At 40.8% G+C, this 17,701-nt stretch overlaps 1 protein-coding gene across 1 annotated transcript in view; it reads right to left on the bottom strand.

Moving 5' to 3' along the window:
• Positions 1-1,016: 1,016 nt before the first annotated feature.
• LOC146209593 (uncharacterized) overlaps positions 1,017-17,701 on the bottom strand; it is a 119,446-nt gene continuing 102,761 nt past the window's right edge. Inside the window, exon 2 of the mRNA XM_084587425.1 lies at positions 1,017-1,205. Coding sequence (XP_084443551.1) covers positions 1,110-1,205 — 96 coding nt within the window. The 3' untranslated portion in view covers positions 1,017-1,109. The remainder of the gene's footprint in view (positions 1,206-17,701) is intronic.

A 17,701-nucleotide genomic window follows, 5' to 3' on the forward strand; every position in this document is an offset into this window, starting at 1 on the left:
AAACCATTAGCTGTGGACCATTTGTGGAGAGCACAAAGAAACAAATTTGCACTATTGATTAGTTCGACGGCAGAAGATACCCTTAAAAAAAAGTTGTGGTCAGCATACTGAATGCAACTTGTATGATCGGCTATGCTCGCAAGGTCGTTAGCATAGACATTAAAGATAAACGGGCCGAGAAGGCTACCTTGCGGGATACCACATTCAATGAAAAGGGAGCTAGACTTGTGATTATCGACCGAAACGACCTGCCGGAGCATGTTAAAATAAAAACCAAATAGTTTGAGGGAAAGACCCAGGACATCATAGTTTTCAAGTGTACAGAGTAGTATTTCATAAATAAGAAGGTCGACAGCTTTTGTAAAGTCGATGAAAATACCCAGAGTCAAAATTTAACTTCAATATTATTTATAATAATTTTCTTTTGCAAGCGTAAAGCATATTGCGTGGACATGCCCTTTTGAAATCCAAACTGACTGGCGTTTATTAAGGCATCTTTAGAAGAAAACCCATTGATTCTTTTGAGCATTACTTTTTCAAGCGTCTTTGAAAAAACAGTAAGAATAGAAATTGGCCTATAGTTTGTCAACATGTTTATACCACCTGCTTTGAAAACAACAGTTACATTTGCATATTTCATTCATGCAGGAAATATCCCTGATGTAGGCGACAAGTTGAGGATGTAGCTTAAGCATGGTGCTAAGAGATCCGCCAAAAATGCAACGGGTTTAATTTGGAAACCATCAAACTTGGTGCAACTTGTAGATTTTGGGTTCATTATAACGCTTAAAACTTCCTCATTGGTCGTTAAAAGAGTAGAAAAAGTCTCTAAACCTGTATTTGGGAGAAACCAAAGAGCTTCGGTAGCGGAACCACTCGGTCTAAAGCTTGTAAAGAATTGAATTTTTCTGCCAGCAAAGAGCGGGAATAGGGAAGCCATCGATCGCAAGCTGACCCAAGTGCGTATTTTATTCTTGATTAAAAACGATTAATTTAAATAGTCCCCCTGCCCTTTGATTATATTTTGTATCAGTAATTTTTTTTCCCCCAACGCAGGCAGAAGTGAAGGTGCTTGGAAAAAAAAGTACTTTTATTAAGGTCAAGAGCTACTAACAGAGGTGTTCCTCAGCAACCATACCCTTGGAGCTTTTCTTCCATGGTTTCTTGCGAAGTGAAGTCCAATTGATTGGTGGTTTCAATTGCTCCTGAAAAACAAATGTAATGTTGACTGGTACATGTGACACCACAGTGAACTTAGACGCTGCTTAACTTTCCCATAAGTGAACTGACTAGTCATCATAACCTCACGGCTGCTGGCATGTGTCACAAGTAATTGTTCAGGTAACCATAAAGTGACCTTCCATAATTATGGTGAAAAATTGCTGGCACCCAAAAGTAATTTCTGCTCTTCATAGTTTGAATGCTTATTTGTTTTTGTTCTCTGCGCACTGTAGATCACTGGGTCATAAAAGCAATCAACGCTTTCCACGTTTCTAACGCACTGAGTGACGTCATTTTGATATACAGTCTATACGGCCACATGAATGTAAGTTCACTTTTACTTCTTTAGCTGCTTTTTCTTTTTACAGTGCATATACTGCACACTTAGGATGATTACAGTTGGACTCGTTTGTTACATTTATTCCAGCATTATCATCTACGAGTAATTTCTTCATTTGGACCCAGATAAATTTAAGCTCTTCTGTAGTCGCCGGTGCCAACACATGCTTTGTACATGACCGTCAACATATTGCGCGTTTGACACAGCAAAATGAGTGACTCATTTTACAAATTCCTCTCTGGAACTGGATTGAGAATAGTCAAGAGCTACCATCCAATCGATGCCTTGAATTACCTAAAAAACGTTGCCAGTGTTAGTATGGAAACCTTACGAGTGACCAGCATAAAAAGAATATGACAAAAATGTTCCTGGTTGCCTCTTTAAAGACTAAAATAATTCATTCTTGAGTTACTCTGGGCACCTGAAATATGTATGTGGCGTAAAAGGTGTGTATATTTACACTTTTATTTTATTTCATTTATTGTTGACAGAGAGTTACTGTTAGAGTATATGCATATATGCATTCAATTCTCAATCTGGCTAGATAATCGAGCCGAAATGCGTATACAAATACCTGACGAGGCCTCGGAACCTATTTCGCACAGAAACGCATCAGAAAACGTTGCAACGATGGAAAACAAAAACAACACTTGGAGGGAGAAAAAAAAAACGCAAAGCAGGTTCAATTGCACTCATTACGTACTGCAGTGAATGTCTTTACATGTGCAAATGAGAACAAAATAAAACTGACATACACGGATACACACAAGTGATCTGCACACAGAATTCAGCATGAACAAATTCACTATGCTCAGAGAAAGTAGCATGATTTTAAACATGAATACATAATGTACAGCCCTCAGTCAGATAGAACCATGTCTGATACATTCTCTTCCCCGCGAAAGAGTTGTTTACCCTTTTTTTTTAATCCATTCGTTAAATTTGATTCACATAGGTCGTCGACTAGCTTGGGGTAACTATTGAACAGTTCGGAAATTCGACGGCTAACTAGCTGTGTTGCGTAAGACGTTCGAGCTCTGGTTTTTACATACTTGCCATCATGTAAGTGACAAGTACAATTCTGACGTCCATATAATACAATGAAGTGTTGAACAAGCAGAGTTGACACCGATATATGCCTGCATAGCGAAGCTGGACCGAACTATGTTGAAAAGTGTCAATATCCTTTATTTCTGAGAGATAGGTGGGGTGTGTTCATATACCGTGGTTTATTTGCGATAACTCTTATAGCCTTTTGTGCTACGTGCAGTCCGTCAAGATTGGTCTTCGTTGTAGGTCCCCATACAAGTATGCAATAATGTAGAGTGAAGTAAAAAACGCATAGTAAATTTGGCGTTTAAACTAGGTAGAAATCATAAACCGCAATCGATTCAGCATGCCAGTTATTTTTGAAATTTCTTCACCTAACGTAGATACGTGTTGAGTCCAGTTCAGATGTTCCTACAAATGCACTCCAGAAACGTGTGCGTGTTCACTGATTTCCGGGCTTTCCTTTTAAAAACAAGATCTGATGAGACAACAGCAAATTTGTGTTTTTACATGAAATTGTAGTTTGTTTTATCAATGTTCAAGACCATCTGGTTGCAGCGGAGCTAAGACGTCATGCCTTGTAGCCATGTATTTGCTTGAGCTATTAAGGCCGTCATGCTACTTTCTTTAAAGAATACATTCGTATCATCGGCATATAAAATAATATCCAATGTTTCAGGTATCTTTCTAATATGCTTTATACACACTAATAATAATATTAGCCTTAAAATTCAATCCGGTGGAACACCGTACCTGATAATTTACAAAGTTCGATTTATTGTTTCCTAGGCTTACCAACTGAAAGCGATTCTGCAGATAACTCTTAATTTTAAATAAATCCACTGCCTTACTCCGGAGATCATGACGTTCTAGCTTTGTGAAAAGAATGTTATGATTTTTTTAGAATCAGAGGCCGCCTTAAAATCTAATAATATTCCAAATTTAAAAGTATGTTTTCCTGTTTGCAAATATTTTTTCCCTAATATGGCGCAAGGCAGGCGTAACCAACTTGCCATTCTAAAACCCCTACTAATACACAGATGTGATGTCTTTAGTAACCAAAAACATGTAAACTTTGAGTTTATTACGTGCTCTGCTATTTTTGAAAACACAGTTAACACGGATATAGGTCTGTAATTGCCAAGAAATGTACGATCACGGCCCTTGTAAACTCCACAGAAGCGAGCGATATATAGTTTGTCGGAAAACAATTCCCCTCTGTAAGAAAGACATTCCATATGTACGACAGTTGAACACACAAAATATTTGACGCAGATTTTACTGGACGGACTGCGATATCATCAAAACTATCTTTCAGTTTCATGATAACAGTAGCTATTTCATGCAGCGTAGTTGGCTGCAAATATGCATTTTTATACTCGGTCAGTAGCAAACTCAACTTTGGGGCTGTTTGCGCAGCTGCTACCCGATATGACAGAAGTTAAAAAGTGAGCATTTAGTTTATAGGTCTTACCCCGAGTAGGGGACATCATCAATCCTAAGTTCTTGCTGTATCCAGCCGCGGTATCGAGCTGCGGTTTTCCGAATGTAATAATTTTATTAGCCTCCACGTTGTCTGGATGCAGTTGCAGTTATCTGTAAATTTGGTAATTTAATATGCTGCTCGGGCTTTCTTTAGCTTAGAATGTAATTTATTTCTCGCTCTTTTATATTCTGCTGTAGGTTATTCAATTCTTTGGTTGCGATAAACACCTGAAATGTTGCGTCTCGCAGTTTCATTTTTTTTTTTTACAAATTCTATTGTGATCCTTGGCTTTCTGGCTTTTCGATATTTTCTCACTGACTTGATGGGGAAAACTTTATATTACAACTTAGTTATTTTGTCTTAAAAGAAGTCATACGCCTCATTTGCATTTCCAGAATTTAGAACATTCTTCTATTCTGTATCTATCGGCAGACTGCGTTGTTCAGTATGCTATGATCGCTTAAATGTCTTCGGGGAAAGCTTATTTCAGGAATTTTGCCCTTAATCGCAACAAACAGAACTCTGGAAAGTGGTCACTAATTACGGTCTTTAAAACTCCGCCTCGATTGTCGCGATCTGTACTGCTAGTATAGCAAAAATCAATTAGCGACTCGCTATTTGCAGTTATATGGGCAGGCACGTTGGTCACGTTACCCAGGCCAGAAGATTCTGCAATCTGTAATAATTTGTGTGAAGAATAATCTGCTGAGAGCAGAATATTATTGAAGCCTCTGATTATAACGACTGGCGTCTTCAGGTACATAAGATTCTCACACAGGTCTTCAAAGAACTGAAGATTATTGAAAGTGCCTCTGGTTTGCTCTTTTATCTACGGGCATGTGATGTCACAAGATTTGTTCTCTCTAAAATTGGAGGCGTTATTCCACCTGAATAAATGCGTTACAGCACATAGACGTGCGCTACGTATCTGTAAATCTATTTATGTTAGTGTAATATTTTACGCTCGATAGCTTGGTATTTATTTACTTAATATGGTTAAGTATTTGTCGATCTCTGTTGGCCGAGAATAAAATTTAAGAGAGGCTATGGAAATCAATGCGACAGTATATCAGGGTAGATAAGAAAAAACCAAATTGTTTTTAATTCGTTGTCAACAAAATATTTGTTGCAAGCAGGCGACGTTCGTTTCTTGTTCATAGAAACGTATTTCAACCTAAAAACCCCGCAGGGCAACAATTAATTTCTTCATCTTTGTTGGTTTTTAGAACGAGGTTCCTTGTGTAGGTGGCTGCAAAAACTTATGCGAATATTTAACTCGTTCTCACTGAAAGGCTCTTCCAGGCTATGCAATGTACACTTCTCCCAGGTAACCGCTTGAAGCCAAGTAACGTTTTCGCAAAACTAAGGAGCGAGCTACGGATTATACAATGTTCTGACAGACTGTTCAAGGTTCAAACAGCACTAAAAATTAGGTGGAAGTTCTGAATTCTTAGGGTCGATGGCATGTGTTTTCGTTTATAGTTTCCAAAGGTAAACAGTTTGGAAAGCATAAAGATTTATCACGCATTTAGGGCCGACGCCTATTAACAAATACTCAATTTTTTTTTCATAAGAAAACATTAAACACTGCACGCATAAATCTGGAAAACATTTTTATAAATGTATAGCGCGCGCTGTAAGACATACGCAATAATAGTATATTGCAATTTACCCGTTTAAAAAGCAGTTCCCATATTTGGGAAATGTGGAAGCGTTTTAACGCAGACCGGAAAAATGCTACTTGAGAAATGTGGTTATGTTAGGCTTAGCGCCTTAAAAAAAAAGGTATATTAGGTTTGTTTTAACAATTTATTGATACATATCTCTGAGTCACTCGTTCCTTCACGCAACGCAAGAAAAAGTAATTGTGATCACCATATTTTATTGGAGTTTTTTGGGTTTACCCTCCCAACTCAACTAATTCGGCGAGGGAGTGCGCCGAGGAGGAGGATTCCAGCTGAATTCGATCAGCTGGGCTCCTTTAACATGCTCTAACATCGCACATTATACAGGCACCTATCGTTTCACCTTCATCGACACGTAACACCCTTGGCCGGGCTTAAATCTCGATATTCCAGCTGTGTAATCAAGCGCCTTATCCGTTCAGCCATCGCGGACGGTTGTGATCGCTGGAATCAGTCGAGAGTACATCGCGCACTTTGCCCCTTGTTGCCCACCTCTTCATCCTAGTTATCGCCGTGAAGTACATTAATCTTCTACGATAGCCTTTCTCCACACTGTAGATGAGTTAACCAACCTTACTACTGTCAGCTTAACCATTGCTCTTCCTGCCGCGCTAACAGTTCTCCCTGTGAAGCCACCTTCGAGCTATTCCCTCCTTCAGGGAATTTTATTCCTGCGCTTCGTCATCTCCCAAAAACCACAGTGCAGAAGCGAATTTTGCGAGGGAGAATAACGAATGCGTTTGGGAAGGAAAGCAAGGAACCTAGAGGAATAGGGAAATTACGGAAGCCATTAAACAATTACAGATAGGTTCAGATAGGTTCAAGAAATCACTGACAGAAGAATTCGCTGCTATCTCAGGATAATACAGACCAAAAATGTGAATCCTATCGACAGTACAGGCCCTCGTTCGAGTTACAATAAAGCAGTCCGTCGATCGCTGGATGGCTGCAATCTGCGATACAGCTAAAGTCCGACCGAGAAAATACTGAAACCGTGTAATCTTGCTAGGTAAAATGAGCCAAAGGAATCAGGAATGAATTCAATATGCCGAGAAGAAATATTTAGAGGGAGATGGCGCTTTCAACAACATCACATCAGTTATAGGCGAGCCATTTAGGAGTGATGATAGGCTAATCTCGCAACACAAAGAAGCAACATAGAGTTGCGAGAAGAAAGTAGCTTAGAACTTACTAACCTCAACTGAAAAAAGACAGAAGTGAATATTCCTAAATGCGCGTTCACAGGGATAGCTGAAATTCCAATAAAGTTCATAAATGACCTTGATCCAGAAAGCAAAAAAAAAAAAACGTTGTTAAAAACTTAGAAAACCGTCATAACCAATAAGCGAATTGAAGATAGCTGGCCACAGATTAAAATAAATTCGATTTATAAAGGGGAATACGATATAATGCAGATAAAATCCAACAGGTCGATTACGATAACATCTGCTATATATAGGCTCGAAATGGAAGCGGTGAATTAAACATTTCGTCATGGGTAGAAAGTAATAAGGTACTCGATAACATCTGCTATATATATAGGCTCGAAATGGAAGCGGTGCATTTAAAATTTAGTCGTGGGTAGAAAGTAATAAGGTACTCGTAAACCCCTAATGTTCCTGCGTGATGAGGGTAACATACAAAGAAGGCTAAAAGGTGGGGTTATGCGTTTTACTCTGTGGTATACTTAGGCGGAAATGTTGTAGAGCAGCACCTCCCGGTCTAATTTATGCGGACGACATTCTACTATTGACAAATAAACGGGAATACATGCAAACTTTAATGTTTGTCGAGACAAAGGAGGCACTCCAGGCTTCAAGTTTAGCGCGAGTAAGTCCGGTATGATGGTTTTCAATGATTCAGCCATCGTTAAATTACCCGAAAAAATACCCAGTGTGGCAGTATACAACAATATCTGGGCATGGGTAAGCGCAGAACTGGCATACATGGAAAAGCACGAACAGTATGTTATCGCAAAGCGACGAAAAGATACCGGCATAATGATCCATAAAGCATTAAGCGGATACAACATATAGGTGCTGAGGGAGTATCTGGAAACAAATTATGATTCTAGGGTTTCCTTTCGTGATTGTGATTTCCAGCCTAAAAGCAGGGGTAGAGTTGAGATTAAATAAAATCAGTGAGGTGCTGGATGATTAGCCCTAGCTGCCCATGGCAAGACCACAAACGAGAGGATTCAGGGAGATAAGGAATAGACATCGTTCATAGCGCGGGAAGTTAAGAATGCAATATTATATCAGGAACGCTGTAGGAAAATTGTCCGTAACAGGTGGGCAGCTATAGTATTTATATACTTGAGCTTTGACTCAAATTGGAGAAAAACGAAATAGCAACTAATCGATAAGTAGGCAGGGCACAAGGATGGAGAAATAAAGGTCATTAAAGAATAGGTTAAACACACGATACAATGTGGATAAATTCTAAGAAAGGAAGCGGACTGTAGAAACATATCGAAAGTGGAAAAGGCAGATCAGGAAGGAATGTATTTTGGTAACTGAAGAGGCGGTGCCTTACTTTTTGAAGCTAAAACTGTGTGCCTTAAAACACACATTTGCAAAAAGGAATTTAACAAAGAATATGGCACATGTGCAGCGTGCAGTATATCTGAAGAAACAATTGCACCTCTTATATTGCAATGATATGGTATCTATCCGGATATCGATGGAAGCGCAGCACCCTCTATGAGGCCCTAGGGTTTGAGACATCAGTGGTCGAGTGAATGAATCTCCGGTTCAAGTTAGCGAAAATCGATTGGAAGATTTGTGGATGAAATGTAGAAAAATAAGATATTAGAAGGGTGAAAATAAAATAATAAACAGTAACCGAAATGGTGAAGTAGTTGACAGCTTAATGGCAATATTCAAAATGGAAAGAAAAATACCTGCAGCATAGGGGAAATGGCCACCGCCCCGTTTCAAAGGGGATGAGATTATATTCTATCCATCCATTTATGTTCTACAATTGAATGATGTGCCATTCAGCTACTTCTGCACATCTGTAATTGAAGAGCACTTGGTTGCACAATCAAGTCACAAATGCACTATGTGTTCTTTGTGTGGTTTAGTGGACTGTAATTATGAATACACAAAGCCAACTCGCCTATTATATTTCATTAAAAATTTAAAAACATTTCTTTGAAAGTTTCAGTTTTTAATTTAACATGCAATTAAGACCTATTGGGAGACTCTATATACGCCTAGGGTGAATGCTAAGTTACACGGTCGAACTAATCATATAAGAGCACTCGCCTTGAAATCATAGGCGGTGAGCATAACTAGCTTTCTGCTTCATTACAGCAGCCACGAATGGCAGCGGCCACTACCAAGGAACACAGCCTAAGCTCATATCCTCCTTCATTCTCTAAACTAAGCAGATTCATGCCTTTAAGCTTCGCGCATTACAAAACGCATGGAAGGGGTGATTTTTCTAGGGCTAGAGGACAAACGTCAATTGCGGTGGCGTCGCAATTGATCTCATAGTACTGAGAACCTTCCGTGTCTGCGGGCCCACAGTTATAACAATTTTTTAATGCGTGTCCGACAACATGAGGTGCCTCTTCTGAAGCCGGAAGATGTAGCTGGAAACCGGAACTAACCTTCCGGCCGTGTCAGTCATCACGTCGGTAAGGTTCAAGGCATTTCGACCACCGCCGCAGAACCGGCACCACTATAAACTCAGATTCACAGGTCGGTGATGTACGCGGCTGTATTTCGTTGCGAAGTGCGTGCGTGGTGGGCAAAAAAATCGAGGGATGGTTACAGCTATTTGAAGCCATATTCACTGATTCCTGCTGATGTATTTTCATCTTCTAGCATATCGATCTAAGGCAGTTATGAGCCACCATATGTCTATATTTAGAGATGAAGCTTTCCACTTATTTTTACGGATAATCAGCCGCATGATAACCCTGAACTGACAGGCTTCGTTCCTTCTTAAAAGTTACCGCTAGAACTATAACTCACTTCGTGATGATTTTGCCTTGAAGGCAGGATGCGTCGAGAAAGCTTGTGTTCGATGAGGAAAATAAAAAAAATATATAGAAGGACACGCGTTATCCTGTGTCCGACGAGGAAGTATAGAAAAATGGACACTTGAGTTTTACTATTAGTGAGTGGAGCGATACAGCCTATGGTCCCCTGGGGGCTGTCGCAGCGATGATGTAATCAACATATACACTTCAATTCGAGCTTTTTATCTGTGTAGCGCTCTTCTGTGATCTTTGCTGTTTGAGCACTGATCCTCGTACTTGCGTCTCACCCCTATCTAATTGCTGCTTACCTGCAGCATGTGTGGCAAGAGCGTTTGACCCTACGTACCAAGCGTGCTAAGTGTAGCGTTCGTATGCCAGTCATGAGAAAGACCGAACAGCGTGCCTGGTCTGCAAAGTACACCTTGTACCGCTCGCAAGGACGAAACCGTAGGCGCGTAGGAGAGGGGAATTACTTTCAAGGCCAAAGTGTATGTTGCTAAGGGGAATATTGTTGTCAAAGAAGAAGGTTATTTCGATAAAATAGCGCGGCAGCCATACGGAGGTTAAGCACTGGAAAATGAAACGATGACAACGGGCAGCTAAGGTCGCTCACGAGCACATACAGAGGTGGAACAACCTTTTATAAGAAGGCACTCCCTTATTTGGCTTTTGCAAGGTGAACACCAAACATGACCACATCTCCTGTATATTCGATGCTCCCTCCCCCCCCCCTCCCCCGTCCCCCACCTGCCCCTAATGTTTGGATGAGCTGTGCTCTGCTGTGGCAGTTTATACGCTTCGAAAACAGCGCTACCAAACAACTCTCACCTTTGATGAATTTATACAAAATGATTATCATATTGTCAAAGAAGGTTTCGCTGAAGGTATTTTAGGTCACCTTTAAATAGAACGAACTCGTTTAAGACAAAACTCGCAAAAGAAGACGATCTGCAAGTGAGAAATTTGATGACAGGCATGCCCACAACTGGCATGTGGCTTGCGTTACAGTTGTATACAAAACACCCTAATTCAGGTTTATATTTAGCATCAAATAACACTCATTCTTATTCTCTGTAAAGACGTCAAGTTCGTTTGATGACAATACCTTATAAGTTTTCTGAATTTTCTCAAAAATAGGAACAAACAACAAAACCAGTACATTACTAGAGCACCCGACAAATCAGCTCACTGCTAATATTTCGGTCTGCCAGCACAGCACTAGCTTTAAACAAATACATTCACGTTTAGAAAAGGCCATAATGTCCTCATGATATACTGCACACAGGCTACCTGCGTAGGTCGCGTACTCCACTGTCAGCCAACGAAGTTCCTCGTATGCATGTCCCTGTTATTCTACCATGCCATTTATTCGAAAACGACCCTTTTCAGCAGACACTCCTATGTTGCGACCCTTCCCCCCCATCTCCCATCAAGGCTCCCCTTGCTCACCACTCGCTAACACGGCTGCATTAAAGGAGTTCTATGCGGACCCAGATTTTATCTCTATCGTAATAAAATTGTGACGCAACAGTCGCTCATGCAGTGTTTCAGGTGCTATCACACCACATCGATGGCTAATTGACACACATTTCTATAGCCTAGTTGACCAAAGAAATGAGAACCTACCTACACGTTTTCAAATGCATGCACTAATCATCTTGCTACACCGTATCACCTTGAGCAGCGAGTGTCTTCAGAGGTGGAGAAGATTGGTTGGTTGGTTTGGTTTGTGATGTTTAACGTCGCAAAGCAACTCAGGCTATGAGAGACGCCGTAGTGGAGGACTCCAAAAATTTCGGCCACCTGGTGTTCCTGGGGTTCTTTAACGGGCACTGACATCGCACAGCACACGAGCGCCTTGCTTTTCGCCTCCACCGAAAAGCTGCCGCCGAGGCCGGGATTCAATCCCGCACCCCTGGGAACAGTGGTCGAGAGCCGTAACCACTGCGCCACCCCGGAGGGTAGAGGTGGAGAAGAGGAGTGGAGGAGGCGGAGGAGGAGGGAAGCGGAGACAGCATAGAAAGCAACAAAGTGCGGGTCGAATGTTAGCGCGCACTACAGGAGGAAGCGTGGGAATCAAGCCTCTCTGTGGGAGCGAGCTTTCGTCTTCATCGCGAAGGTTACCTTAATTGTCTCGAAAGCTTTGGTTTTCAGTACATTGTTGTGCTTTTTGCTTATGTACTTGTTTTATTACATAATATCAACTAGTGTGCCTCCCTTGTGCCTTCGTTTTTTTCGCACTAATTTCTTTTCTTGGATGAAAACCTCTATGGCAGTATGTTTTCGCCATACGATAAAGGGTAAGATATGCTTTCTTCGACAAAGCTAAGACAGGGCTACAGTCCGTAGGCTTTGCGGTTATGTTCCTTAGCAGACACATTTTTCTGTCGCACGTCAACGACGATGACACCAGTACGACCAACAAGTGACAACTGTTGTAGTTCGAGGTTCTCAGCTTTGCAACGCCGACGGAACCGATCAGATGATGGTAGTCAGCTCTGTTTCGTTCAGATTGGAGACCGAGTAAGAGTTTGATTCCCGACAAATCAATGGCCTGGACAGCTGCGCTTCTATGTAGCGTAACCCTGTTAGCCGAAAAGATCACGTACAGCTACATTTGATATATACCTATTTTAACAGTCATCAGAAATTAACTTGGCCATATATGTCAGTCGGTGCCCGCCTTCCGGCCCGTTCCGCGACGAGTAACACTATATCGCAAGTCCGCGACGTTAGGGCCTGCAATGTCAGCAATTACGAAGAGCGCTTGGTTGCATGTGGCCATCGAGTTAGTTCTGGCACTATTAGTGACCCCAAATCAATGACTGCTTACATCACAAAACGCGTGAAATTGAGCGCGAAGCATCGATGTGAAATGTATGGCGAGCAATGCTAGCGGCAGCCGGTAAGTGTCAGCGCCACTTGTGGGCACCCTGCGCAGGCAGGAGATGTAGCCGGGGTAGCACCCTCGGCACATCCTAATTGCAGCCCTGTTGTAGGTTGTCAACAAATAAAGCTGAAACTGCTGTGAAAAGAAGACAACCCAGTCGAAAAAAACTACAGAAAATTTTCCGATGTTACGACAGGATTTCTGTGCGGTTTTTGATGGGAAACCTGTTGTGACAACAGAATATTTTGTAGTAACATCATAAATTTCTGTATTTACAACAGAAATGTGCTACAGAACTACAGACAACAGAAATATACTACAGAAAAACTACTGAACTACAGAAAAGTGCTACAGAACTACAGAAAAATCTGATGGTTACGACAGGACTACAGGATATTTTGTCGTATTTTTGACACAGCTCTGTAGTTTTTTCGACTGGGAATATTTTCGGTATTGCTATCTCAGCTTGCATATTATACCGGGAGAGCGAGCAGCATAGTCGTTTATATACTGAAGCTGTGTAAACAAACGCGCTGCAGGTGCAATCGTAATCTGCAAATCAGCGCATTCCTGCGGGAGGTTTGGTATCTCACACCAGAAACTAAATCGCGTACGTGCACGAGAAATACTCAGTAGTAATATGCTAGACAAGCATCCGAAAGAAAGCAAGGCTGGCTTGGGAGTCGGTCGCAGTGGCGCGCGCAGGGCTGCGGGGGAGGCGAGACGGAGAAGGCGGCATCTGGTCGACTATTGGCCGGCGCGGGCTTTGAAGCATTCTAATCGTGTTGGATTTTGCGATGATGGAACGGACGCGGCTGCCGCACGTACTTTCGTGCGATGGGTATGGTCAATCTGAACATAGTTCTAAAGTAAGGCTTTACCAGCCGGAAATAGCAAGCGCATGCACATTCAACAGCACCTCAAGCATAAGCGAGATGATGCTTCGTTCAAAAGTTTTATTTGATTATTTAAAGTCACATGGTCTGCTATCTTGTCACATTGATACGGGATATTATGGTTATGTGGGTTTTCTTAGTTTTCGAAGTGAAAAAGCTGTGGGCAACTCCTCAGCAACACGTAGAACATAACCCTTCCCGCCTTTATCGGTGCACATGGTGTAAGCAAACATTGGACGAGTCGCTTTTTATATTCGAGAGCGCTTGGTTGGTGAAACAAGGCAACTCTCCCAACGTACGAATAATATTCCTTTGGTTTTATGTTAATATAACATACCGTGAGCCCATCGATTTCAAGCCTGTTCTAAAATATTTGTATGGAAGCCTGAAATAAGACCAGTTCTCATTATAATATAGAAGGCTTACAAAAAAAAAATGTGCAAGTAAGTTATTTTTCCAATGGAAAAAACTTTACCAGTGGCCGCCGTACACGGCGTCCATGCAACCACCTAGATGTAACAAACACCAAATAGCAAACGACATGGGTACGATATGCCGTTGCGACATTAGCAATCAACGCTTGCCACACCAGCATGCTGCTTTCGAAATAACCGAAAGAAATGAATATATATATATATATATATATATATATATATATATATATATATATATATATATATATATATATATATATATATATATAAATATATATATATATATATATATATATATATATATAATCACACAATGATATCGATTTACAGAAAATACAATTTCACATTCTTGGAGTAAAATGCCGTAATAAGTTTATTAGTAAATGTTAGCTGTCAATGAAAGCTTTAACTTCGTCCACTTCTTTACCAATATTAATTAGAATGATAATGTTGGTGAAGATGATACTGAAGTTCAATTCAAGTTGGCGCTCGTGCCTTGTGCTGTCCGGTTTCATTTCATTTGCGCACATTTTACGTTATGACTGTGATACGTGTAGCCACAAATTACAAATTTATAGTGGTCATATAATTGTTGAGTATATGAAAGCTGTAGGAAATGATTCCATCATGATCTCCAAATCAACTCCTTCTATATGCTGTGGGTGCTAATGAGGTTGGTTTTTTGTCCGAGGTGTTCGCCGCGCTACAAGCATAACAAATTACAAGGAACGACGTTAAGATGAGGGGCTCAATCAGTTCTGCATTAACAATCAAAATAGGCTGGTGTGCAGGCACTGTTTTCAGGCTTAGATCAGGGCATCTTATTAGGTCAAATAACTATAGACAATTCGCAGCAAAAGACGGGAGCGACATACTATCTGAATTCTTTTCGAGGCGCGTTGTAGTCAAGCATTTGCTGACATATAAACGCCCTGTAAAATGTTGGAAAACAATGTGTTTTATGGTATTGTTTGGAAACGGCAATTGCAAGACTGACGCTGGCTTTGCGAGCGCCATACAAAAGTGAAGCTACTTTGTGTATGTGAAAGAGAATTCGGAAAATTAAATGCAGTAATATTGAAAAGATTCATTTTAACCGTGCACAAATATTCTTCACAAATTTCAGTCACTCCGTCGAACAGTCAAACTGTTCATTTTATGGAACTCAGTGACCACGGTGCTGATCTGGTGCGCCTCTACAGCTGAAGTGTTTCTCTCCTACGCAGAGGTGAGCTCATTCTGTGTGCATGAAAGGAGTGTAGAAAATAACAACTTTTACCACTAACACCCAATATAATAAATGAACTTCATACTAATGTGTTATGTTCTGCAGGGATGTGAATAAAGATCGCACTCACCGATACTAGTGTGAAAATAAATCAACCATTTCTAGATGAGATGTGTGAAGCAGGGTAAATGAATTCTTCACACTCTAAAGATATCTTGACTAGGTCAAAGCTGAGAACAAGGTGCGCTTAAAGAAAATGCTTTTTTTTTTCTGTTAGCGGAACTAAGTGTAAAAGAATACAGATTAGGGGGCGCGCATTAATGTTAACATATAATACATTATGGTGCTCTGCCGTCTTTCTTTAACAGGGGGAGGGGGGTCTGTTAGGTTAAACGTTTGTCAGAGATCATTGGAATATTTCAATGTTAAAAGTGGATTTATCGTATTACGCTTGCTTGTAAATTACAGTACTTTAGGCGACGTTCATATCTGTGCGCGATTCGGCACTTGCACATTTGGGGATAACTTTCCGGAATGACACTGCGGATCTCACGAATACATATCAGGGGGCAACACGTCCATTTGTATTACTGATTTCTATGATACTTCGTGGTTTATTGACGTGACAAATAAACTATGTGGAAGTAGGTGAATTACACTATATCGTTAAAACTAACACCACGTATATGGCTAAGCCTTCAGTCAGCCTTCACAGTAAGTAGTCTTTTTTAAACGATGTAATCGAGCAGCGGTGACACTTTGGGTCGTTTCCGCATGCGTCTTTGAGCGAGTATTCTTTTGTCTTTCTTTTCATAAAATATCCATCGTTATAGTCCTGTCTTGTGTCGTTTGGCTGGTTTTAAGATTGAATCGTGATTGCGATTTCCAAAATTAGGAAGGGAAACTGAGGTCCTGTATTTGGAGCCTTCATTCTTCTTCACGAAGAAAGCAAACGAGTTCCAGTTAGAGTATTCGGCTCAAGCAGAAATCAAGATGGTATTTAATCCGTTAAATTAAATTGCGATAACCTCTCACACCACGCATGTTGTTCACAACAAATCAATGAAAGATGTAACGCAATTATATACTTCCTTTAATGCGTTCAGACCAAAAATTGACGTGAATGAGCAGTATATAACAAAAAAGGCAATAGTTTTCGAGCTAGTCTTCTGGGCCTCAATAGCGCCGCAGCATGTAGGAAAATAGGAACAGAAACGCATAAAAAAGTTCCTGCTACCAGTTATTTTTTATCCTTTTAATCAATTATGCCCGCGCTCTGGTGAAAAAGACGGCTCCTGTCCGCATTACGGGAAGGTCGTGCGAAAATATCATTGTTTCGTTGCTAGCATTTGGAGTACCTGTCAAGCAATCGTAGCCACGGGTTTACGACGCTCCTGGACCAAAGGCGAAAAGTGAAAATTGTAGTTAGGCGCCTCGTCTTCACTCATGCGAGCGCCTGTCTCGCAAGTACTTAAAGTAGCATAAGTGGCTCAATGAAAACGACAGGAAGCTCTACCTCGAGACTGCGCTAGTGCATGAGTACCGAGAAGTTCTATTGCAGAGAACTAATATGGCCAGAGTGCATTATTTTTTGTAACCTGAGTAATTTAAACAAAAGCGGCTTGTTCAAGTAGGCGCGCCATAATCCATGCAGGTTTATTCTGTTATTACGTCATTTTTGCTTGTATCCTAGCATCTTTAATAACAATCATGTCATGTTTCAATTTGTGACGATATTTGTACTTATGTTGGATTGATCTCAGCACATGATTACAAACTCTGTTTTTATTTTGCTTGAGCCGATAACCTCCTTTCACTCCCGTATTTTTTTTCTTTCCAAAAGCCGAACCTGCCACCGGAAGCGGGATCCCAAGCTTCAAGAAACACCACGGACAAAGTCGCGAAAACCGGAGCTCGGGGAAACAATACAGCACCATCAGTAAGGATGTGATATAAAAGTTGTTTTCTGGTGATTCTTTCTCTCTTGGAGCTCATGCATAAAACAATAAAGCTTTACGAACTGTTGCAAAGGTCCCATTATGAAGGGTGTCTGAAGACATTTCACATGTAGCTGTTTTTTATTCTTACTAGTAAAAATAGGGGAGAGGATTAACATTTTTCCTCCTTTCAAACGTGCGTCTTTACCAAAAGCAGGCGATCTGTGCTTTGCCCTAGTCGCTTGCTTCTTACAGTCCTTGAGGTAATGGCACAAAGCGTTTTACGTCGTTCCCTGTGTGCATGTTGATAAACGCCGGGTGCTTCATCTGTTTTCACTTTGAAACATCTATCTTTTTAAGGATACTAATTGCCATTATTGCTTTTCTATCTGCCCAAAGCATTTTGTTCGTTTGTTCGCCTCAAAGATATAAAAGCATCGATAATCCTGAGACAAAAATCCTCAATTATTTCCAGGCGCCTTACATCCTGTACGTAACTTTCCTCACAGGACTGGCTGCCTTGAAGGTAGGCACGGCTCCATT

The sequence above is a fragment of the Amblyomma maculatum genome, chromosome 1, assembly GCF_055883805.1.
Source record: "Amblyomma maculatum isolate TAMU_Amacu chromosome 1, ASM5588380v1, whole genome shotgun sequence".
Lineage (NCBI taxonomy): Eukaryota > Metazoa > Arthropoda > Arachnida > Ixodida > Ixodidae > Amblyomma > Amblyomma maculatum.